At 46.6% G+C, this 24,497-nt stretch overlaps 1 protein-coding gene across 5 annotated transcripts in view; it reads right to left on the bottom strand.

Moving 5' to 3' along the window:
- Positions 1-24,497, bottom strand: part of LOC122619618 (band 4.1-like protein 4A) — a 58,523-nt gene that overhangs the window by 29,957 nt on the left and 4,069 nt on the right. For all 5 annotated transcript variants that reach the window (XM_043796653.1, XM_043796654.1, XM_043796655.1 and 2 more), the window contains exon 2: positions 2,528-2,693. In XM_043796653.1, coding sequence (XP_043652588.1) covers positions 2,528-2,611 — 84 coding nt within the window. In that variant the 5' untranslated portion in view covers positions 2,612-2,693. The remainder of the gene's footprint in view (positions 1-2,527; positions 2,694-24,497) is intronic.

Here is a 24,497-nt window from a genome sequence, read left to right as displayed (position 1 = left end):
TGTTTTCCGCTTGTCGGCTTAAATTTAATCCGCAAGATAACGCATTCCGAGTAATCACTCATACGCAACGTGCGACGCAGCTCTGTCCACGAAATGGCCATGAAATATCGATTGCGCAACTGCAGATGTAAATTTCGCAACATCGACTGGCGGGGCGCCAAATGAAATGCAAGACGAGTGAAGCGCATCTCGTTTCATGTATATCTATGACTACACAGTAAAAATCGCTAGTAAAATGTACAAGAGCCATATACATCTTTATGCATCTGCTCTATAAATGTTTGTACAATCATTAAATTGATCTTCGTACCACATCATTTACCCCCCTACACTTCTGTAAGCCCCACGCTGCTGCTCTCGTCATCGTTGGTGGACTGCAGTTGTTTGGTGGCCTTAAGTGCGTGCGTTTAGTGCCATCGGCAGCCGTCAAAATCAACACGGCCAAAACGACAACGACGCCGTGGCAATTTGACAGGCAGTCTGTTGGCCAAGTTGGCTGAGTTTTGGCTCCTTGGATGGAGAGACTTCGCCGTCGTGTAAATACAATTACGTTTTGAGGCTGGCGGCCACACGCATTTTTTCCGCTGTCGTTTTTGCATATCAGTCCATCGTCGTCGTCATCGTCATTGCGGCTCTTTGAGTTTTCATTCATGGCTGGGCTTTCGACGTTGTTTGTGGTGGCTTTTTTCTGGGTTTTCGGAATTTGTCGGCGGCGAGTCTTTTATCAATCATGTGGTGAGTCGCGGTGACTCGCCCCGACCCGCCAATAATGACAAGCGATAAGTTGTGCCCGCTATTATAAGCACTTGCTCCAGCTCTGTCCAGTTTTTAAACTCATTAATGGCGACCCCCGCGGGCTGCAAGAGCCACTTGCTCACTCGCCTAGTTGGCCATTTGGCACTTGGCACTTGGCCAGTTGGCCGTTGTCAAATTGTTGCCACGCCCCCAAATGCTAGAGCCGCTGGCATTCGGCTGGGATCTTGTAAAATTATTATAAATCTCCCCTGATGAGCTGTGATTATTAGCGTTTTACGTGCTCCAATTCCTGCGCATGCCATGCACCACCACACGCCACAAGACTCAGTGCCAGTGTCATTAGTCAGTTCCCGGAATGGCCAAACTAGTCTGTCCTCGTCGTGGTTGAGTTCCCGACTCCCCAACTCCCTAGTACCAATTCCTGAGTAGCGATTTCCCGATTCCCCGACTCAGTACCGCCGGTCGATCAATCAGGCAGCAGGCTGCAACAACTTAGAGCCCGTGGGCGATTCACGCTCAACTGGTCCAATTACCTGGCACACACAACATATATGTATATATATAGTGTGTAGCATATGTGTGTACATACACACACGGCCCGACTTTACGGCATCTGCATAATTAACTGGCGGCCCTTTAAGTCACTGCTAATTATGTCGCAGACCGCACAGGCATCACATCGCATCGCATCGCATCTCATCGCAGATGACAAGAATTTGCATTGAATATGATCGGGCATCGTGTTGTAGTTGAACCTTATCTCGCTGAACATCGGGCGATTACCCTGAATTTGAATTATTCATGGAGTTATTTTCGGGCTGGAGGTGTGGTCTACGAACTTAATTGATTTAATGCCGATTATTAAGATTGCAGATTCCAGTTTTATCTTGATCGGCCTGCAATTGGCATTTCAATCGATTGAAAAACATTTAATTGCCTAAACCAGAGAGTTTTCAGGGCAATTTGGCTTTTCCGATTCAGCCACAATCGATAGCAACTTGATGTCATCGAGCTATTTTATAGCATTTTAACGAAATTTCCCCAAACATTCATAACTGATTTATGCCCTCGATTTCGTTCTTGGAATCCGTATTCGAAATGGGACTCGGCATATTTTTCAATTAAAAGCCAGAGAGGCAAATACAAATATGCTGGCTGCGAGTTTCCTTTTCACATGTGGGCCGTATGGGGACAAGATTTTGCAAAGGTTTGCTGAAACCGAAGAGCAGAAATCGAGGCCAGCCAGCCAGCTACCCAGCCAGCAATCCGGCGGAGAGGAATCACAACAATTTATTTGATTTGCCCGCACAATGATGCCAACTATGAGATGGCGTGCGAAATCAGCACAATTTTTCCCAGCCAAGCTGAACGGAGAATGGCGAATGGCGAATGGAGACAAAGGGATCCGTCGTCGCCTGGCGACCCATTTAATTTGGCAAACGTGAGCAGTTTTGAGCCAAAGAGATGGAAAGGCGCTGGAAAACGGCAGACAGCTGTGGCGATGGACGTGTGAATGATGACACTTTGCATGTTTGCCGAGTCACAAGGCCCCGCACTAAATATTGATGAGCATGGCCTGGCCTGGCATGGGGCACCCCTAAAATCCGAGGCACGTGCAAAGTATGCAACACTTTTGTGGCCACAAAACGCTCTTCAGCACGATGATGATGATGATGCCGACGGATGAATGGGGGTGTTGTGGGGGTGAAAGCGAAAGAGTTGGCCATGTTTACCAGCAGGGAAAACAAAGGGAGCTCTAGAGCTGACTTACCTTGATCTCGTGTATAAACTCGGTTTCATCCAGCAAATTAATGCGCACGGACATAATCCGCGATGGGCGACAGAGGCAGTTCATGTTTGCTTAGCCGTGCTTTGGCCCGTTGACAAGATTAAGTATACGCCGCGTTGTCTCCGAGGGAGCCAAGCACTTGCTCCATCTGCAATGGAAATGGAAATGGAAATGGAGAAGTTAGAAAGTGGTGATTAATATCGTGCAGGTAATTAGCTGGGAATTAGTGGCAATGCAAGTGCAACGGACAAACTGGTTTGCTCCGCGGCTATGTAAACATTGTAGTTGAAATCTCTGGCATTTGAGCGCAGTTAAAGCCACTAGGCCTTGTTTTAATAACTCTTTTGGCTTCGCCGTTTATCTGCCTGCCAGATCAGCGGCCAAAGCAACTTCCACTTCAACATCAACATCAACACCAACATCATTATCATCATCATCATTGGCAATGACAGTCCAACTGTCAGCGGTTGCCGCTCCCTAGTTGGGCATTATCATTATAATTTTATAATTGCGGTTGTTTGCCGGCGATAAGTTTAATATGCATGAAGTGGAAGAAGCGGGGAAGAATCACCTACGGCCCACAGACAGCGGCAGCACCAACAAAGTCACTTAAGCGGATTAGTTAAAGGGCTTTCTGCTCCAGTGTGTGTGTGTATCTATGTGTTGTTGGCCAAAAGCAGATTATGTCATTAGAGCCGTAGTGCATGGCATAGGAGAGCGAGAGGAGGAAGCGCCAACATATCGCTTTAAAGCCGTCGTGACGAAATGGTGGAGAGGTTTGGGGGTAGGAGGTGTGTGGTGTGAGGGGGGAGGTGAGTTGCCTGGAGAAGGCCAGAACCCCCACAAGAAGAAATGCGGCTGATAAAGCGCGAAATCTAAGCACACATAAGCACAATGGACAACTGCATGTGACGCTTGCCATGGCAGTGACTAACATGTTAAGATTGTGTTCCTGCTCAAAATCAAACTACACTAAAGACCAACGTTTCAATCGTTGAGCCCATCAAATCAGCTAGAGCCCCAAACGAATTAAGCCACGGCACTGTGTCTGCCGTATTCCGTACTCCGTATTCCGTATTCCGTACGGCCGTACGCCGTATTCCACGGCCTGATATCTCTCGGCAACTTCACACAACATTCGCCGACAGGCGGAGAAAGAAAAAGAGTTCGCCTTTTGTGCCGGCTGCAACTACAAAATAATTAATGTGCACTCGCATAATGAAAGGCGCCGAGCGCAAAAGCCAAAGGAGCAGCTGAAAAATACATGCCAGCATTTCGCACATTTCACATGGCCAGACCTCAAGTCCGTTGTTTTGCCTACACGGATACACGGATAGAAAGATGGGATGCCCGTTTTCTATTACCCGCATAGTAAAAAGTATCTAGGAGATACACATTCTAAGCAGCTGCCACAGAGAGGGATGCAGTATCACAGGTCCTGCTTTATTTCCCTGTTTTGGTTGCTCTTTATCAACCTAATGACTTGGAATTTCGTCGAGTGTAGATAGCGGCTGCCTTCATTAGACGCTAGTAGCAGCTACTGGCACATTTCCCACTGCCTGGCGCTCATTACACTAATGAAATATTATGCCTAATTAATGGAAAGTCGGCTGCCAAGTTGACTGACATCTGTCATACATCTGTCTTTAACTTGGTCACTCTGTCAACGCAGCAGCAGCAGCAGCAGCAGCAACAGCAGCAGCATGAGCAGTTGCAGCAGCAACATCAATTAAAATGCATATATTTCTCTGAATGACAGCCACTATGAATGGAATGGAGAATGGAGAATGGAGAACGCAGAATGGGAAATGCACTGCATGTAATTTTAATTGCAGCCAAACGCATGCAACAACAAGTTCATTCAACTTGCCTCTTCCCCTTTCCCTTCCCCTTACCGAAACCAGAAAACCACCCACAAGTGGCAGCGCCTCAACGCACAGCGGAAATTACAATTTACATTTATGTGCCGCACTTTTACGATGGCATTTTCCACATTTTCCTTAAATTTAATGCTCATCTCGTTGAGCTCCCGCCTAGAAATTATGTACATTTAAATGGAAAGCAATTTGCGCGGCAATAAACTTATTCATTGCCATGTTCGGTCTTCAAATTTTCTAAAGTTTACTGCTGCATTCTCCAAAGTCTTTTAATTATGCATTATTTTTAGAGACTAACCCCTAATGAAAGCTCTATGCTTGCAAGCTATAAATGGAGTAGTGGCTTAAATATAAAATGTTATTTTCTGTACTAATAAAATCCCATTTACCACAGGTGTCGCACCATTTAACGTGGCCAGAGCCCAGTAACCTTTCACATACCAGAATGCGCTGAAAAGTCGAATCAAAAGTGTTCAACAAAGGACATAACTTTGGAGGGGCCAACCGCAAGGACATGTGCGAGTTGGTCCCCGAAAATCCCGCCACCGCACATATGATAAATATGCCATTGATCGATTTTTGAGCAGCTTTTCCCAACCTTCGCCATTCCAGCTGACACTGGGGAAATTTATCGCCCGGCATATTTATAGCGCCATATCTTTATGCCCGAGCCTGTGTTTACAGGACATCATCAGCATCCGAATCAGACTCAGAATCGTTTCTTGAGCCAGCGACACCCTCATAATTTCTTTTCCCATCAAATTTATCACAGCAGCAGGGGGGCAGGGGGGCGGTGGGCGTGACTTTTGGCCAGAACCCCCCACTGTATTCTCTGTGTATTTTAGACGCCCCGGCCGGAAAAAGGAAAAACTTGGCTTGATTTGTGATAAAGTGCGTGTGGCATTTGCCAGAAACCACCCGTCCTTTCTGCTTCCGTATTTATCAGACGCAACTTTGCTTTCAATTTTCCGGGCGACTTTACTACTTTCTTTCCCATGGCTGGCTCTTTATTATACCCGTTACTCGTCGAGTAAAAGGGTATACTAGATTCGTTGAAAAGTATGTAACAGGCAGAAGGAAGCGTTTCCGACCATATAAAGTATATATATTCTTGATCAGGATCAGTAGCCGAGTCGATCTGGCCATGTCCGTCTGTCCGTCCGTCTGTCCGTCTGTCCGTCTGTCCGTCTGTCCGTATGAACGTCGAGATCTCAGGAACTACAAAAGGTAGAAAGTTGAGATTAAGAATACAGACTCCAGGGACATAGACGCAGCGCAAGTTTGTCGATTCATGTTGCCACGCCCACTCTAACGCCCACAAACCGCCAAAAACTGCCACGCCCACACTTTTGAAAAAGGTTTTGATATTTTTTCAGTTTTGTATTAGTCTTGTAAATTTCTATCGATTTGCCAAAAAACTTTTTGCCACGCCCACTCTAACGCCCACAGACCGCCAAAAACTGCCACGCCCACACTTTTGAAAAAAGTTTTAATATTTTTTCTTTTTTGTATTAGTCTTGTACATTTCTATCGATTTGCCAAACAACTTTTTGCCACGCCCACTCTAACGCCCACAAACCGCCCAAAACTGCCACGCCCACACTTTTGAAAAATGTTTTGATATTTTTTCATTTTTGTATTAGTCTTGTAAATTTCTAACGATTTGCCAAAAAACTTTTTGCCACGCCCACTCTTGCGCCCACAAACCGCCAAAAACTGTCAGTGCTGAAGACTCTCCTTCGCACTTCCACTAGCTGAGTAACGGGTATCAGATAGTCGGGGAACTCGACTATAGCATTCTCTCTTGTTTTTCCTTCTCCTCTCTGGCCTGGTACGTATATTAATAATATTTGTGCCCGAAACTGCGAACTGCGAAGCTCCTCACATCATCATAAACGTGGCTCCGCTCCCTGCGATACTTGCATTCATTTCAGCTTTTCTTGGCTTGATGGACGGACGGGCGTATCAATAACTGAAAATGTCTCAAACAGCATTTTGTCATATTTCAATGGATCAGAGGACCCTTCATCCTCGATTCTCCCCCCATTTTCCCCCATTTTCCTCCATTTCCCCCCAAATTTTCCCTCATTTTTGCCATTTTATGTTTGCGGAAGTAACACCCAGCCAAGGCGAAAGCCAAACAAACTTTCAGCACATCCATCTGGTTGGGAAAAGTGGGCGTTTGGGTTGGGATTCTGTGTCTGGTTTTCTGGCTAAACGAAATTATTTATTACCCGCCGTGCTGGGTGCGTAGAAGCTGCTGGTAATGATGATGAAAAACGTGAAAGCATCGAAGAGTGCAAATGGCAAAAAGGTGAGACTCGGATTCGGAAGGATTGCCCAACCTCATCAGACCAAACCAGACCAGGCCAGACCAGGCCAGAACATGAACCAGAGTCTGAACCAGAAACTGAAGCAGTGCCAGACTCTCCGACTTTGGGGCTTTAATGATGATTAAATGCGCGCCGGGTTTGGAGCATTTGGGGGGATGTACTCTATGTATGAAAGGTATGGCACAGAGGCACTGATTTCCTCCTTTTTTTAGTTGGTTGATTTGACTACAGAACGGGGCTTATTGGTTTTTGGGGGCGTCGGGCAGTGAGATGTAAATAACTCTCAAATGAGCTGGAAAATTGATGCCAAGGGCAAAGGCATTTATTCTTCGTAGACTGCAAATGACTGCGACTTAATGGAAGGTGGGCATGCGATGGCTGCAGGGAAATTCCATTCTGACAGCAGTTAAAGGGTTCATCTCGAGACCTCAACAATGACATAATCCCGTCCAGAGTTAGTTGGAAAAATACGTATGGACATACATATGTGTACTCGTATCTCCCATTCGGAGCCACTCGATGCTCCTCTTGAGATATGCGTGCGCAAAATTACTTAATATTTGTTCACGAGTTAGTCGCTGTTAGTCTCGTTTCATTTTCCGAGAATTTGCTAGCTGGCTCATTCTGCAGAGCAATATGCACAGCCAGAGGTGCACTGGAAAAATCAGCATACTGATTAGAAGATACAAATGAAAAATACCTATATCTAACATGCTATTCCGAGACAGCTACTAGACATCTAGGGACACGAATACCTTACAGTTTATTAGTTAATTGGACTGATGTTTAATGCCATTTCTTCGTGTGCATATCTGTAGCCAAAGCCAGAGACGTGGCCACAAGACGCAAGTTGGCAATCCGCAGGCGGGCATAAATCTCGCAGCCACCTCGCACACAATTGCCACATAACACATGGTCCGAAGGGTGGAGTTGGAGCTGAGGATTGGGGGCTGGGGCAGCTGGGACTGGGGCTGGGGCGTGGGCCTCGGAATACCTTGAGGCATTTGCAGCAATTAACACGGTCGACGGCGTGTCTTGGCGCCCACTTTCGACGGGGGCCACAATCAGAGCCGGATTCAGCCAGATGCACTGCCTCCCGGTTTCTTTCCCACTTTCCCACTTATATATTTGGCACGTAATGAGCCCGTGGAGCCCATGGAGCCCAATTGGATTGTCCAAGACATCCAGACAGGCTCTAATTGCATTGACGCTTGTGCCTCCCGAATGACATACTCGCACCATACCCGTGCCGCATTTGCAGCAAATTTACTGATTGAGTTGCAGTTAATTATGCCGCTCGCTGGCATTTCGATGATTTTAATGATTTGCAGCGGTTCGCGGGCAAATATTTCGCTGCAGTCTTGCCCCTGCCAACGTCACGTATCTGCAATGCGATTTTTTTGTTGCTGTTGCTGCTGTTGTTGTATTTTTCTGGCCGAGTCCTGGCTGTCGAGTGCAATGACACACAAGATTTTGCAACGTGTGCTGTATGCTGCATGAGTATTTATTTACAGTTGCCGACAACGACGACGACGACGACAACGACAGCTGCCTCCAATGAATCAGCGTGTGTCGCCGTGTGTGCGTTAATATTTAAGCGGTTGCATGGGAACTTGTTAACACCAACCAACCATCCAGCCAGCCAGCCAGCTAGCCCAGCATCCAGACCCGCAATCCAGAATCCAGGCCCAGAATCCAAGACCAGACGGTGCCGAAGCCAAGCCAAAGCCAAAGCCCAGACGAGCGCCCAGGGAGCGGGCTTATCGAGGGGCTCCCAAAAGGGGGGCGCCCAAAAGGGCCAAAAGCAGGGGAAGGTGGCTTAAATGCAGAGGGGGGAGGGGGTAGGGGCAGGAAGCTGCACGGCTACGTGAGTGATTGTCAAGTGCTTGACGCTGCAGACAAATGAAATTCGCTTAAAGTGCGCCACAACCGCAGTGGCAGGCGCAGTCACAGTTGCAGTTGCAGTTGCACTTGGATATGCCGGCTAGAGTTCACACTGAAGGTAAGGCCATGCACTGAAAAGAAAACATTGCAGCTTTGGTAAAAAATCTAAGTAACATGCAAAAACATTTTAGGCATATCGTGGCAAGCTCTACAAGATAGTTCAGCTCTTTTGAAAGTTACTTTGTAAATATATTTAGATATATATTATATCGTATATACTATGTATTTTTTGCGAGTGCTGATGCTGCAGCCGCGTCTGCTCTGCAGGACAACTTGACTGGCTGTCTGCGAGGGGGCGTGCCCCAAGCTAAAGTCGAGGCATGTGGCCGCATACCCAGCAGTGTTTGCACTCGCGATGTATGCGGTTAGGTAAATACTTGATTACAAACGGAGCAGCTCGCAGTGGACATGCTCTCCCGTTTACAGGGTATCCCAGTGCTGTTGGCCATCATGCGCCGTGCGGTGGTTGCCGAAGGTAACGTCATCATTGCACACCCCCATTCCTGCCTGCACTTGTGTATTTTCTTTTATGCAACACACACATATATATATGTATAGAAATAAAGAAGAGAAATACATTTTCCCGCTTTTCTTGTGCTTTAATGAAGGATGGGCTGGCTGCGAAACTGTAAAATAGAATCAACCCATTCGTCATGTGGCGGAAAATGCATTTTATTTTCTATTCGCTCTGGCAGATGCGTGAAAATTGCTTTATTTTTAATGACTGCCGCCGTGCAGCGGCAAGTAAATGGGACAGTTGCATTTGCATACCTCCGGGATACAATGGAATCCCAGGCATCTCGAATCTGCTGAGTGAGAATCGTGTATGGTGAATGGTGAATGGTGAATGGGGGTGTTTCCCTGGCTTCATCTGTGCTTCAGATGGGCTTCCCTGCATGTCATTAACTTTATGAGTGCTTAAATGCCACCGACTGCAGCTCAAGGTAACGGAAACTGCAATTGCAGTTATGAGGCCAAGCTGCTGGGTAAATTACCAAGATTATTATGATTCCGCCCACTCACTGGGCATCCCTGGGCATCCCTGGCTGTATTCCCAGCCCATCTCCACCTTCGATTTACTGCTGCTGGTGGCAGCAATTCTCCAAAGTGTTTCGCTTGCTGCCGAACAATAAACCAGGCCAACATAAATTCTCCTACGCACCGAAATAGAAATGCAAAGAGCTCGCATAGTATGGTAACATATAGCTATAGGTCCTGCTGCTGCTCCGCCCAGATCTTCAAATGCCGCCACCTTCGGCACACGTGTTACAAATTTTATATGAGCAAACAATTTCGGGGGGGCAGAAGAGCTCAAAGCAAAAGGCGGAAATGGGCGGAGGGAATACGAGTATAATATACAAGCGCCACAGCAGATAAAGGAAAATAGCCACCGAGGAGGAGTCAGCTGGCTGGCTGAAAGGCATTTTTATATATGCGCACAGGAAGAATGTCGTAAAAAAGTTTTACGATCAAACATTGCACTTTATGTGCTTTTATGTAAAATTACCGTACAACATTGGCAACATTGTCAGCTGAGCTGTAAAAGTAGCAGGAATAGCAGCAATAGAAACGACGAAGGAGCGGAGCACCCATGAGTCCCCAATCCGCCAGGCAATCAGGCAAAGTTGCCTTGTGGCCGGGGCAAATCCAATTTACTTATTTGAGCGACTGCTCCTCCGTCGCCTGGCGACAGGACACCACCTGCCACCTGCCACCTTTCTTCAGCACTCCACCTTCCACCCGCCGCTGAAGTTGCAGCGATCTGCCGACTGTGGCACATAAGTTATGGCTCCAATTAGTCGCCGCGTTTTAATCGATGCTCAACCAGCAAACACTTCCCTGTTGTCCCGTTTAATGGCCACTTCATCTTGCATCTCGAATTTTTACTGCATTTATGGCCTTCTGTCATATCAGCGCCTTGGCAGGCGGTCAAGATGGGTCATAAAATGTATGCCAAAAGTGGGAAAAGGGTCCCAGTGCCATTAGCACACATTTATGCCAGGCCATAAGGGCCGCTTTGGCCAAATCAAAAGTGTCAAATGGCAGAGCTCATTTGCACATTAATAAGAATTTTATTTAAATGCGCTGCCAGTGGAATACACAACAGGTTTCGTTCCATTCGGCTGACCCATTTATCGGATTCTCGGATGAATCTCAGCCAAATAGCGAAAGAGAGTCGGAGAAAGGGGCCAGTTCACTGAACCAATCACACAAAAGTTGAATGCTGGTCAGAAATGATGGGGTGAATCGATTTGCATAACTTATAAAGTGAAAAACGAGTTGGTTAACTTTCATTCACATAATCGCCGCAATTAGGCAATCCGTTTAGATGACACTCTCGTGAAATATGACTATTATTGATATTAGCTTACCAAATGCTTGATATTGAACAAACTTTAGCTTGATAGTCTGAGTCATGGCCATATTTTACTTGTCCTAGTAAAGCACCCAGAGCCCAAGTGATAATCAAACCCCTCGCCTAGTGTACTTTTTAATTGGTCAGCTGTCCAAAGACCATAAACTTGGGAACGAGGGGAAGAGGAGCTGCATTCGCTGCACAATACAGATTGATGACAGTCGATAAGAGGGGCGGACAGTTGGAGTGAGGCCGTCATAAAAAAGCAGATCCCTTTATGGCATTATGCGATATAAACGTAATCAACAAATTGGTCGACGGCAAACAGGGGCAAACGCAGTTAGTGAAAAGCGGCGGTCAACGCCACGCAAAACGGAAAACGGAAAATGCCTTTGGGGATAAACGGGTCAGCAGACAGTTCAGTTTAGGCCGTCGTCGAAGCCGGCATTTAGCCAGTGAAAAATGTCCCTCGTTAATGTATTTAATTGCGGCAAATGGGAAAAGTGGAGCAAGTGCCGAAGGATGGCCAAATATTTACAGGCGGCTGCGTTTCGTTTCGTTTTGGTTACGAATTTCGGTTTCTGGTTGATGGTTTCTGGTTGCTGGTTTCATAGGTTCAGTTCAACCGCCATAATGAGCCCGAATCTGCGAGTCTGCGGATCTGGGAGCCTGGGGGTCTGGGGATTTCGGTTCCTGGTTTTGCAGACCCCCGACTCACCCGTCCGTACGACTCAATTACAATTTGCATGACGCTGGTTTGCGACACTCAAGTTGCTGGCTGGGCCCTTCCGCATTTTGCCCGCCATGTGTTTGAGTTAAGCGTTCGTTTTGCGGTTTATTTAATACACTTTGCCGTGTGCTGCACTTGAACACGGAAACGCAAAGGCAAACGCAAAGTGAAGCCAGAGGAAGGCAAATTGATTGACACACTGAAAGCGGAAATCTGAAATCTGAAATCTGAGTACTCAACCGATGGCAAACGCTTCTTGCCGAGTGTAAATAATCGCATGCCTTCGTGCTGTGCGGTTTATGCGTTTTACTTAATTACCTATTTGAAATTTTAATGCCCTTTGATGTGGCTTGTGATGCGGACTGGGCGGCAAATGGATGTGGTACTGGGTACTGGTGACTGGCATTTTCCCTTCGATTTTCCAGCCTTTTGATGTGGGAGACACTCTGACGTCTGACACTCGTTTCCTGCCCATTCCTGCCCATTCCATTTTCCATTACAATTTCCCGATTCCGATGACGATGCCCTGTGTCGCGTGTAGATAAACTCATTCCAGGCGTATAAATCAAAATGCAATTTGTTCTGGGCCGAAAAGGGCAAAAGCTAATAACTAAACAAACTGCGGGCCAGTAAATCAACGAGTCTCACGATAAAGCCGAAGACATTGCCTTTTTTATGCCGCTGCCAATGATGTTTCTCGCATGATTATGATGTAGCATAATAGTTCTTCCTCGCCGCTTATTGCGGATGCTGCTAGCCATTTCTTTGGGCCCAATAGAGGCCCTCTTGCTTGTAGGTAGACCCGCGGCGTGTTGCCCGAAATTTATTGGCTGACAAAACAAATTCATTATGAAATGATAAGCCCATGGAAATTGTCATGTTTAGCACGCTGATCATGAAGATGATGATGAGGATGATGAGGATGATGACGATGATGATGAGGCGGCATCGCAAAGATGACCGCGGATGCTGGCCACTTGCAGCATGACAAGAAATTGTACAAGAACTGGAGTTTGAGTATTGGGAGCTGATTTAATAATTCTAGTTTTATGCAGGAAATCTGCTAGACTTACATATGAACATATGCTGATTTTTGAAGATTAAAATTGATTTATGGTTGATACATTTCCTTTTCACTTAAGTAGAGCTAAAGAAGAGCTCTGGATGATGCTGGAAAGGAGACTTATTACCCAACACATCACCCTGGCACTTCCTCAAGAGGCTGAGGCCCAGCTGAAACTGCTGGCGGTGACAGTAACCAGTAACCAGTAACTGGCAACTGGTAACTCGTAACTGCTAACTGGTAAGTGGTAAGTGGTAACTGGTAAATAGTAAGCGGTGAGCAGTCGGCAGTAACAGTTACGCCAATGTCAATGCCATTTCTATTGGAAGCGAACGGGGGGGAAACCCCCCTCCTGGGCTCCTGGCCAAGCTTCGCCTTCATCTGCAGCAACAGCTCATAAAATGCCGGAATGACATGAAGCTGACAGGTAGTAGATTTTCAGCCTCAGCTCGCTGATTGCGGTTGCCACAGCTGCTCATCATCAGTTGGAAGTTGGATGCTGGATGCTGGATGTTGGCTGTTGGCTGTTGGATGTTGGCTGTTGGATGTTGGGTTCTGGCGGGCATTACAAGGCTTTAATAGACAAGCGCAGCGCAGAGCTGAATAAGATTAATGAAGCCGTTTAAAACGCTTCGGTTGTTTATCATCGTGCGGCATCCCTGAGCTTATACAGCTTCCCTAGCTTCCATAGCTGCCATAGCTTCCACTGTGAGCTTGCCCAGATTTTTGTGCCTAATGTGCCGGGCACATCCTCCCCGCCAGAATCGCCTCACTCGCCGGCTGGCCGGCTGGCCATTAACCATTAGCCGGAGATGCCGACAGGGCTGCAATCGTGGTTGGTTTGGGGCAACAGGCTGATAGCCGGTCACAGCCTTATTAAGTCGCCATAAACCATAAGCTCACGTTTGCCACGGCCGCAGCGAAACACAAAAATGTCTATAGGTACACTGGGACAAAGAATTGTGTCTAGGATACTGTCGCTCTTAATTATGATTGTTACATATTAGCTATAAGTTACATCAAGTTACTGGTGAGATATCAAACACTTTGCCACTTCTCGCAGTGCAGGCGAAAAGTAACTTTTAATAAAGGCAACATCTGAGCCTACTACTACTTAGACTCGCCCTGATGCTGATAAATGGCCGTGGGCGTGACCCAGCCAGTCCTTGATTAGCCCGACATGACCCACAAAGCAGGATGGCGGCTGCGCCACGACTCCAGGTTCAAATCGAAGTGACACTACAGTCGCTGCAATTAAACTGCAGCCACGGCCATCCATTCGGCGGACAGTGTCACCGATTTCATGGTTTTTTTTGGGTTTTTTTGGTTTTTTTGTTTGGTTCGCCTGATGAGGCGTGCAGCATTTTGATGGGCGAACACGTAAGGCCTGACAATTCCAGCTCCGTGGACAGAATGGCAGCCAGGCGGAGGGAGGGAGGTCTGGCTGAGAGATGACGGAGGTGGTGGCCAGTCCACATACATTTTATTGGTCCTAGAGATCTGTTCGGAACGATAACAAGTTTTGATTTGTTCGCCAAGGCAGCCGAAACGGGTTATGATTGACTGGCTGTCGGACAGGCGACATTGGCAGCAGGCAGGCAGGCAGGCGGATAAGCCGCATTGCCCCATCTGGAAATGGGGATTTTTCAAGTGTGCCTCCACTGCCACGGCAGGCCAACATAGTTTGTTATAAAATTAATGACCCTCATTTTGTATTCAAGTGTTATCGAAATGATTGCCAGTGCACGTAGACAGCCGGCCTATGGACGAGAAATATGGGTTTGGCTTCGCCTGGCCTGCTCTGCGGATTGCCAACAATAAATACGCAAATATTTGTGTGCTGGAAATGGATTTCTTGGCAGCCAATTAAAGGCTAGATTTTGAGGGGCTCATTAAAAATATTTCCAAGTACCACACATCCATGATAGTGGAATCGTAAGTATGTAAACATTCTGAGTGCTGGCTGCAATGTGTGCAAGTCAATAAAGTGCGGAGTATTATTCATAGAAAATAAGAAACTCTCCTAGAGTATTTTGATTTCCTTATAGGGCATAATCGTGATGATTTATTTCAATCAATCACGACCAATGGAAGTGGAATTAGTAAGCCCTGGAGAAAGCCCACCTTGCCACCCCAAGGTCAGCTTTAATTCCTTCATTTCCCACGTACCACGCGGCGTATGAGCAATGAGCATGGGTTAACAACTGTTTCGACACCTCATTTCACTGCAACTGCAACTGCAGCCACATGTTGCATGTTCATCTCTGCTTTCCGAGGCGTTGCCTCATGTAATTTGCTGGCCAGATAAGTATCTGCAGCTTATCACGATGTCTTAAACATTCAACTGCCGCCCGGCTGGCCGACTTGAGGAACACCTACTCTCGTAGTCTCGTACTCTCGTATCTGCAGCTGTTGATGGGAATAATTTATGTGAAGGTTAGTGGCAGGCTCACACGCTGCAGGTTGCCCCACTGAATGGGAGGTGTTCGCTGGATGTATGTATATATAAAAGAGTGCAGCCAAAGCCATATAGCGATCCGATCCAGCTGCGGCACTTACTTTCACAAGTCAGCACGTGAGGAGCTCGGCTGCAGCTAACGGGCGCACATTGTGCGGCTGCCTGACCTCATTTGTGGGCGCAATTTGCTTGGAAAATCGGTAAAAAAAAATCTGTAAAAATCTGTGGCAAGCTGGTGAGCTGGCGAGCTGGCTGGCTGGTTGAAGTGGTGCATTCATTAACAACAAATTGTGCCCGAAATTCGCCTTAAATAACATTTTATGTTCGCGCACTGGCCGAGATACCACCACTGGCTGGACGGCAAACGCCTGCCCGCATTTTCATTGCTTTATCTGTTTTTCATCTCGAGCCGGTCAAGTTGGCAATTTGGCAAAGCGTGAAATGCACAGACAAACCGACAGACACACAGACCGCAAAAAGCGGCAACAATAGCCGAATCTGGGGCTGAAAAAAAAGCAGCACCACAATGGATTGGGAGTAGGTGCTGGTTGCATGATCATAAATCTGCAGGTATACAATAAATGCAGTGATCTCTGCAGTTCCCCAGTTTCCCCAATACCCATTATTCTCGTGGCAAACCCCTCTTTCCACCGACTCCATTTGCACTAGAAATGTCAGCATGGCACGGCATGCATACCCTGTAATTGGGCTGGAGGACGGGAGTTGATTAATCTGTGTAATTAGAGCAGTCAGCATGTAATGCAAGTGGCCGTTTGTGTTGATAAAGAAAACCACAGGTGATTTTCAGCACGATATTATTGTGTTCAAAGTCGCACATTACTTTTGTGTTTATCATTTGATATTATCTTCTTAAGTGCACTAAAAAGTTGATGGAAATTTAAGCTAAGCGATTTTTCCATAAATCCTCCTGTAAGGGATAACACCCGAAACATACTGAGCAATCCAGCGAATTTCAGTGGTTTTCTTTTGGCTGTGATTCATGTGCCTCTGGCCGCTGGGCATAAATCAAGCGGCAGCGAAGTCCGAAATGAAATGCAGCAGAACGGAATGAAATGGATTGTGCAAATGTCTGCCAAGTTGAGCCGGGCTTAGCCGCACAGCCAGATGCTTTGGGCCCAGAAGAGAGCTGGCCAAAAAGACACACGACCCAGCGGCTTTAAGGGGCTTTAAAGGGGCGTGACGTGTACGCACCTGTGACTCCAGTGGAGTGGGCATGGCCACCAACAGGTAGCCGGGAGTCGCCGGGAGTATCCACCTCCAGACAAGCCCATGGGCATGCGAATGAGGCAGGCGCACGTGCTTTATGCTAATTACTTGCCGGGAATCGGGCGTGGGCTTGTCGAAGTCAGGAATCGACCCAGGCGGACTCTGGGTTATTAAAACGCATTTGGAATAACACTCGAAACTTGTTTGTGTCATTATCGCCTGCTCTTTTTTTGGTTTCAAATCCAAAGCAGGTCTTTTTTATTTACACCTTCGGAGGTGGTTTTACATGTAGTTGAATTAATGCGTTCGCGATTAAAATGTATACGTTACGAGATGTCGTGTGTGCTTTATGGCTTGTAAAGTTCGCTTGCACGTAATTAACCGACTGGCGGACGGACAACGCTGCGTATGCGCGATGTCGCGCTCAGTGCAAATTAACATCAAATGTCAGATGTTGCCGGGCTCGTTGCCGTGGCCAACTGATTAAAGTCGGATCTGCGGAGCGCTCTGTGATGTTCAGTGATGTTCGGTGATGTTCTGTGATGTCAGCTTATGGGTAATCATGTGTCCATGGACCCCGACTTGTGACGTTGAATTAGACATGGTCGCGGAGTTCAAGTTCAATTTTTGCGGATGGCTCCGCGCTGCTTTTAATTAAAACTAATGCCTCGCCATTTAGACAAAATGTTTTTCCTCCGGCTTTTCTCCTTTTTGCTTTTTTTTGCTTTTCCGAAAGAACAAGGAAAGGGGCGGCGGCCAGTGGGACACACCCATTCTGGCCATTCTGCCATTCTTTCACTGCGGCTCCCGCGGTTATTTATTTGATGACTTTGGCAGCTACGGACCCGGTCCGTCACTGTTCTATGCTGTTTTCTATTCTTTTATTTTTCAGCTTTTTTGGTCAAATCACAGCGGGCGTCGGGCATTGATTGTTGTTACTGGGAAACTGCGAGACAGCGAAACTGGGAAACTGCGAAACTGGGAATCTGGGGGAAATGCGGTAACCATGCCTGAATTATGCTCTCCGCAGCCGCCGAGGCGAGTTTAATGCTCGAAATATGCAAAATCATGAGTCTGCGTTGATTTTAAATTGTATCATTAAAACGAGAGCCGGCTACGAGCGGCGGCGTCGTAATGAAAACCAAACTCGCAACCGAAAAATCCCCTTTCCCAAAACCCCGACTTCTGCGAGAATTTTGTGTGCTTAACATTTTTTCTGCTATTTTTTCCGGCTCGTTCATTACACATTTTGATTGAACCCGAACCCTGCCCAGTTGGTAGATCAATCAATTTTTTCTTTGTTTCCCTCGGCTTGCTAATAAATTGCGGTACGAACGCAGCGAACAGCGGGCCAAAACCCAAAAAACCGACAAAATAAACAAATTAAACATTTTCTGGCCATGGTAGCAATTATGTAGCTGGCTTCTTTCCACGCTCACGCTGTTAATTCAATTTATTCTCTGTGTCTAATTAAAGGGGAGAATGCTCGATGGATATGTTTGATTTGTGACAGTGAATGGTGCGAGGAGAGCTGCAAGTTAATGGAGACCATGACAGGATATGTTTAATGAATAATTAATTGAGTGTATTGGCCCTAAGGCCTCTGTGCCGAGCAACAGAACAAGATCTGCTTATTATGAATTCAGCAAATTGAATATGCGAACGAGTGAGCCGAACTATGATGTACATATCTGAAGAGCAGTTACTGGCTTCCTCCGAAAGGCTTTGCATTGCATCATCGCTCGAGCAGTTAATAAACGCACTGGAAACTGACATTTGTGTCCCACAATCTGGAGCTGCATTTGCATTTGCATCCATGAGCTATTGAGCCCGATACTTGGGATACTTATATGCAAGCGACAGTTGTTACAATTTATGGCCAACTTGGCAACAGAAAAGCATGCCACAGCAACCACTCCGAATAACAATTTCCAAATAATTGTTTGTGTGCGCAATTGTTGCCGTTGCCATTTTGCGCAATGCGAATGGAAATTTTGCAAGCGATTCAAATTACTGATATTTCCATCGATGCATGTGACACATTTGAAGCACGACGTGAAATCGTACCCTCTACTCCGACTTGGAGTCGGAGTTGGGCTCAAGTTGGCCGGAACTGCAATGCAACACGTCTGAAAGTCTGAAAGCATTCACGCAATCGCCATCTCAGCTCAAAAGTTGCCAGCTATTAGCAGCTCTCATTGTGGCTTTTCATTTTCATTTTCCTCTTTCTTTTTTGCCATTTTGCCACTGCTACTGCAAAAGTTTGCGCTGCCGTTAAGTCATTCTTGAGATACTCAATGCCTGATTTTCCACTCAAGTATGGCCCGCATTGTTGTTGCCGCTGGCAATTGATTGCTTGAGTCATAGACTTTAGACCACAACGGGTTTAAGTCATTGCTCATATCACTTCGAAGCTGGAATACCCTTTATTGAAATGATATACAAATGATGGCCATTGGTGTAATGGTATCACTATGTAAGCAAATAAGCATGACAAACACACGTTGCAGAGCTTTTCCAAGTTAAATGGTAATATCTGTACTTTTCGGAAGTGACTGAATCAGCGTGTGTGTGAGCAGGGCGCGGCATTATGTCTGGCAAGCATTTGTTTGCTCAGATAATGGGGAAATAATGGGTAAGTGACAATCAATCACATTGTAATGCTGCCAAGACCCCAAGTCAATCGGCTCGCTTTGAAGTGCCCGCGTCGCAGCGAAACCCCTGGGTTAGGGTATCAACTGGTAGGTATCAACTGCCAGCCGAGGGCACTCGCTCCACCAGTATGCTTGTCGCCAAACCGGAGCAGCTGCCTCCATGGACTCCACTTCATCCATATCCCGGTGGCAGCGCCAACAAATTGCCACTCCAAAGGTGTTGGAGTCGCTGTCGCCGCCGTCATCGTGTTTGTTTGCCTTTTTTTGGTTATCGCTGACACAACAATGGCTCGTAGTTGTTTTTGGTGGAAGGTAAGGGGTGAGTGGCGGGGCGTATACGTAATATTTGATTTGCTGTTGCAAATGCACGGGCAATTTGCACCGCGAGTTGATTGAACTGTCAATCGCCGGCGGGCATTGCGATATAGTTTCGCTAATTTTGTGCATGTCTGCATTTATGAAGCCAAATCGGCCATTTGCCTAATTAAAATGCCCCACAGTGCCATTTGGCCAAATGAGCGATGGGCCAAGAGGGGGGGAGCACCGCACAGACTGGGACAGCTTGTGATATAAATATTTAAATAGGATTTGCTTTGCGAATGGCTAATGGTTGAGCTGGACTCCAGATACAGATGGGCATGGAAATGGGCATAGAAATGGGGATGGGAATGGACATTACCATATATGGTCAGCACATAAGGTAAATGACATTTAATTGGCCCACACTCGCCGAGGGGCGGAAATTGACCAATTGACATACATTTTTAAAGAGGCCTGCGCAGGAAAGTACTGTACTCGTAATTGCCGTTCATTGGAAGCCATGCTTATTTGCGACCTCCTGCCTCGATTCCCATCGACGTTATTAAATATGCAGCGTCTTCGTCTTGGCTTCTGCAAATTTATGATTTCTTTTAGTTCGCCTTTGCCGGCCAATAAAAAGGAGAATATCGCCGGCGAATGGAAATAGCATCACGTTCCACAACAACTCGGCTAACTATAAAATTACACCCAGATATCTGAAGCAAAAGGCAAAAGGCAAACAAACAAACAGAATCATAAAAAAATGCCGCACTTTTTCTTTGGCTTGCGAAAGATTTTGCAATTTATTTCGCTGGGATTATTTCTGTATTTCACTCGCCGTACTTTTGAGTCATGCCCGGCGATTGTGAGCAGCAAACCAAAAAAAAGCCAGCTTGCGCAAAATGGCAAAGAGGCCAAAAAGCAGAAGAGCGGGAAAAGAAACTTTTATTGCGCCAAATCTAACGGCAAGCGAACCGAACGGCCGCCCTTTGACCCCGCATTTTTGGGCAGTGAGCGGTGGGAGGGAGGGAAGGCTGGGTGTCAAGGTTAAATGTCTGTCGGCACGAGCGCAACCAGAAATACGGGTCAATCGCAGCTATCCCATAGAACTGGATACCTCTTTCTACTTCCAAATTCCACAGTCTCCGCACAGTTTCCGCGAAAAGTATTCGCTCGCTCTAATGCGTCATCATAAATCGCCTGCACAAATGAAATTTTCGTGTTCGCCTGCAAATGATGGTGCAATTTATATCCATTAGGAAATGAAAATGATCGGGCGATCAGTGAGAATCTTTTCGAGCCAGACTCTTGGCCATGACTGACTGCCTAACTGTTTGGCTCTTGGAACTTTATTGGCCAAATCGAAGTAGCAAAAAATAAAAATTATTGAATAATCGCTGTCTGTGGGCTATACAAAAGAACTTAAATGCCATCATCTGTAGGGGATTATCTACTAAAATTCGATCGGAAATCGCTAGTTAATTAAGACGAATGTGCTTAAGAAAGAAATAGTAATGATTTCAAAGGCCTACAAGAATTTTATCTTTATTATGAATGTTTTTCTACAAATTTTCGGAAATTTCAAATGAGCTTCAAAGGCAGAATTTCAACTTCCAGCTGGAGTCACTGCCTTGTTTATTTTAAAGACCTTTGCTTGCTAATTTAAATTTATACCGCTCGTAAAACATTTATAAACTCTGGCTGCCGTGGAACTGCTGTTCGTGGGTGGGCTGTGCATAAATCAAATCTGTCTAGCAGATAACTGGAAACTAGCTCTAGTCTTGGCCAACTGAGTTGGCCAGAACTGCGAACCGCAAACTGAGAACTGAGTACTGAGTACTGAGAACTAAGAGGCCAGTGTGATGTGGGCTGTCAATTTCTGTTGGCGATGGCTGCGCTTCTGGGACAAGGAAATGGTAAATCGTTAGTCACTGGAGTACTAATTGATTCTTCAACTGCATTCGAGACACGTTCTGCCGGTTTTCCCTCTCAGATTAGAGGTGCTTTGCACTCTTATTTTCGCCCCCAGCGAAAGTGGCCATCCAAATGCTCTAATGTTCTGGGAATTTTCTACTCCAACATCCAGCCATCGGCTAATGAGCTTTTGAGTAGCTGCGAAGTTATTGATCAGCCGTCGTCTGCTTTTTGCGAGCGAGATACTTTTGTGGGTTAAGGGGTCGATTTGGCAGCGGAAGGCATTTCTCAAATGCTGAATTAGCCCGATGAGTGGTCTTTGTTCTAAACACAATCATTAGTATATATTACCCAAGATGAAGCGTGACTCGGGGCTATTTAAGATACTTGAGACTTGATTTTCGGCTATTTCGCTTTACGACCTCTCTGTGGTTTCCGATTCCCTTTCTTTTGGGCCTTTTACCAAGTCTAACTAGCCGGAGTTTTCCCCGTGGAGCCGTGGAGCAGCATAATTTAACAGGAAATCGTTAGCGAGCGGCGTGTTTAAAATAGTTTTGCTCCACCTCCGATGCTCTGATATTCTGATATACTGATATACTGATGCTGTGATGTTCTGATGATCCGCCTGCATTTCTGCTGCAGACACGATGGCATTTAAATGAAACGCTGCCAGAATTAGAACTGTAAACAACATGTGTGTTGAAATGCCTAAAATGCCTAATTGATTGACTTGACTCAGCGGCACCTGACTGACTGGTTGGCCAAGGAGCGGGGAAAACTGGCTGCAACTGGGAGCTGGGAAAATTATGGCATTGGCATTCAGCGGCATCTGATGGATTGCCAAAGACGTTTGATCACTGGCCGAGTGCGGTGCGAACTCTCAGGTTGATTAGCCTTTGCTTCGCGGAAGAATGCAATTAAGACACTTTAATGATGCGCAGTTATTAAATCAATTTTCTCCAGCCGCCGTTCACAATTTATTACCTAACCGCTTCTTCAGCTGGTCAGCTCTTTGGCCGTATTTATGGCTTTTGCATAGAGCTCAGAGTGCAGCGGACAACGGCTCCGCCAATTACGGCCAACTCGAGACAATGGCCCGTAAAGCATTCTAACACCAATCTCCGCGCGGCTTCAATGGCTTTCTGGCACTCTAGCCAACTTTCCAATTGGCAATAAAGCATGCGAAACCAATAGCAATACCTCTTCGTATTTTAGTTTTGTCTTTTTATGACTGTTTTTTGTCTTTTTTCGTTTTTTTCCGAATTTCTTTTTAATTTTCTTTGTTATTTGCTGACCACTAACTGTTGATTACCAGGCCGCGATACTGGCCTTTTCACGCGCCCTGCAACCGCAGAGAAGCAGACACAATGGAGCATTTGGAGCTTTGGAGGCGTTGCTAGAATGCCCAAAAAAGGTATCGGCATTTTGGCCACAGAAAATAAAACAGACGGAAAACTCTGCTGCAGTTTTCTGCACTTGAGCGCCTAACGGTAGTTCCAGCTAACGAGCTAACGTAAATTAAGATCGCTTGTTCTGTTCTGTACTTTTTCCAGCTTCAGCTTCGACTTTTCTCGGGTTTCTCGCTTTTCTGGCAGCATCTTTCGTGGAATAAAAACCAAATGTGTTCGGCAGCAAAAAATAACACAGAAGTAAACAAAAGATGCAGCCAGAAACAACACAGCAAAGGAGATGCTGGCGGTGGAGGTGGAGGTGGAGGTGGAGGTGCTCCTCTCGTTGCGCTCCTATTTTCCCAAAAACGGAAAGGCCAGGAGAAGACTTCAGACTTCAGACCCCAGACTTCACTCAACGCCAACGCCAACGCACCAGGCACACATACACACTTACATATATCTGGATGCAGATCCCCCGACCCAGTTTGCCTTAGCCAGCCCAGATACAGATACACACGCATTCGTGAGATACCCATTCCCGCACTCATACTCAGCTCATTTGCATGTGGGCAGTGGGTCAGTGACTGGCGGGAAATCTATCTATCTATCAGTCAACTGAGATGCTGATGCCTCGGTGGGCAGTTGGTAAACTACTCGCTGCATAGTTATGGTCTTTGGCTAGTCACCACGCACTATCCCCTCCCCCCTGCCCCTCTCATGCCGTGCCAGAGATCTCTGGAAAGCAAAATCGCATTTTCCTCAATGCAACCCACTTTGGTTTTTCTCCTCCGCTGACTTCTACAAAAGTCTTCTTCATCGGCCGCAACTGTAATAAAGAACTACATGCCGTATACAAATCGATTTCACCCAGTTCCCTGCTCTTTTTCTTTTCCTTAGATTCTTGCATGCAGCACACATTTTCTTTTATGGCCATCCGTTTTTGTTGTGTTCTCCAGCCAGAGAACGCATAAAAAACAATCGCGGATGCAAGGAAATCGGACTTATAGAGGGAAGAGCCCAACCCAACTGAAATCCAAAGCTGGAACTTCGGCCTGTCCAGCTGATTGCGTGCAACATGCGCTCGGTTGTCATAAAAGTTGCCACTTTATGACTTACTCATGTGTAGGAAACACAAACCCAACTAGCCCCGTGGTAAGAAACGCACCACTTCAAGTCGCTGCCATCTCACGGCGGAAATAGAGCTAATGATCAATTAGCTCGAACCGCGCTGCCGTTAGCTTCCGACTTGTCCACTGACCACTGCCCACTGCCCACTGCCCACTGGGAGCGTCCAATTGCTGGACGATGGATGGATCTGCAGTTGGAGGTGCGAGTGGTGGGGGTAATGCGCAACTATGCGTCACTGCAATTAACCCAAAGCTCTAATTGGGGATGGTTAGCTGGGCATAAAATGTGTATTTTAAGGCCCATTACGGATGGCTTCCTGTCCAGCTCCACTCTGCGGCAATAGAAAGTCAAATAGAAGCCGGAGCAGTTGCAGCACTTGGAGCAGTTGGAGCAGTTGGAGCTGTCAGAAGTGGCCGTCGCGTCGTATGATGATTGCGCAAGCGACACATAAGCGGACTGCAACTCCCAGATCCCAGATCCCAGATCCCAGATCGCAGCTCTGAGATCCCAGCTCCCAGCTCCCAGTTCGCCGCTCGCAGATCCCCAAGCAACTGGAGCTGCAGCAGTAACTGCTTTA

The sequence above is a fragment of the Drosophila teissieri genome, chromosome 3R, assembly GCF_016746235.2.
Source record: "Drosophila teissieri strain GT53w chromosome 3R, Prin_Dtei_1.1, whole genome shotgun sequence".
Classification (NCBI taxonomy): Eukaryota; Metazoa; Arthropoda; class Insecta; order Diptera; family Drosophilidae; genus Drosophila; species Drosophila teissieri.
This window is presented reverse-complemented; position numbering and strand designations above follow the sequence as displayed.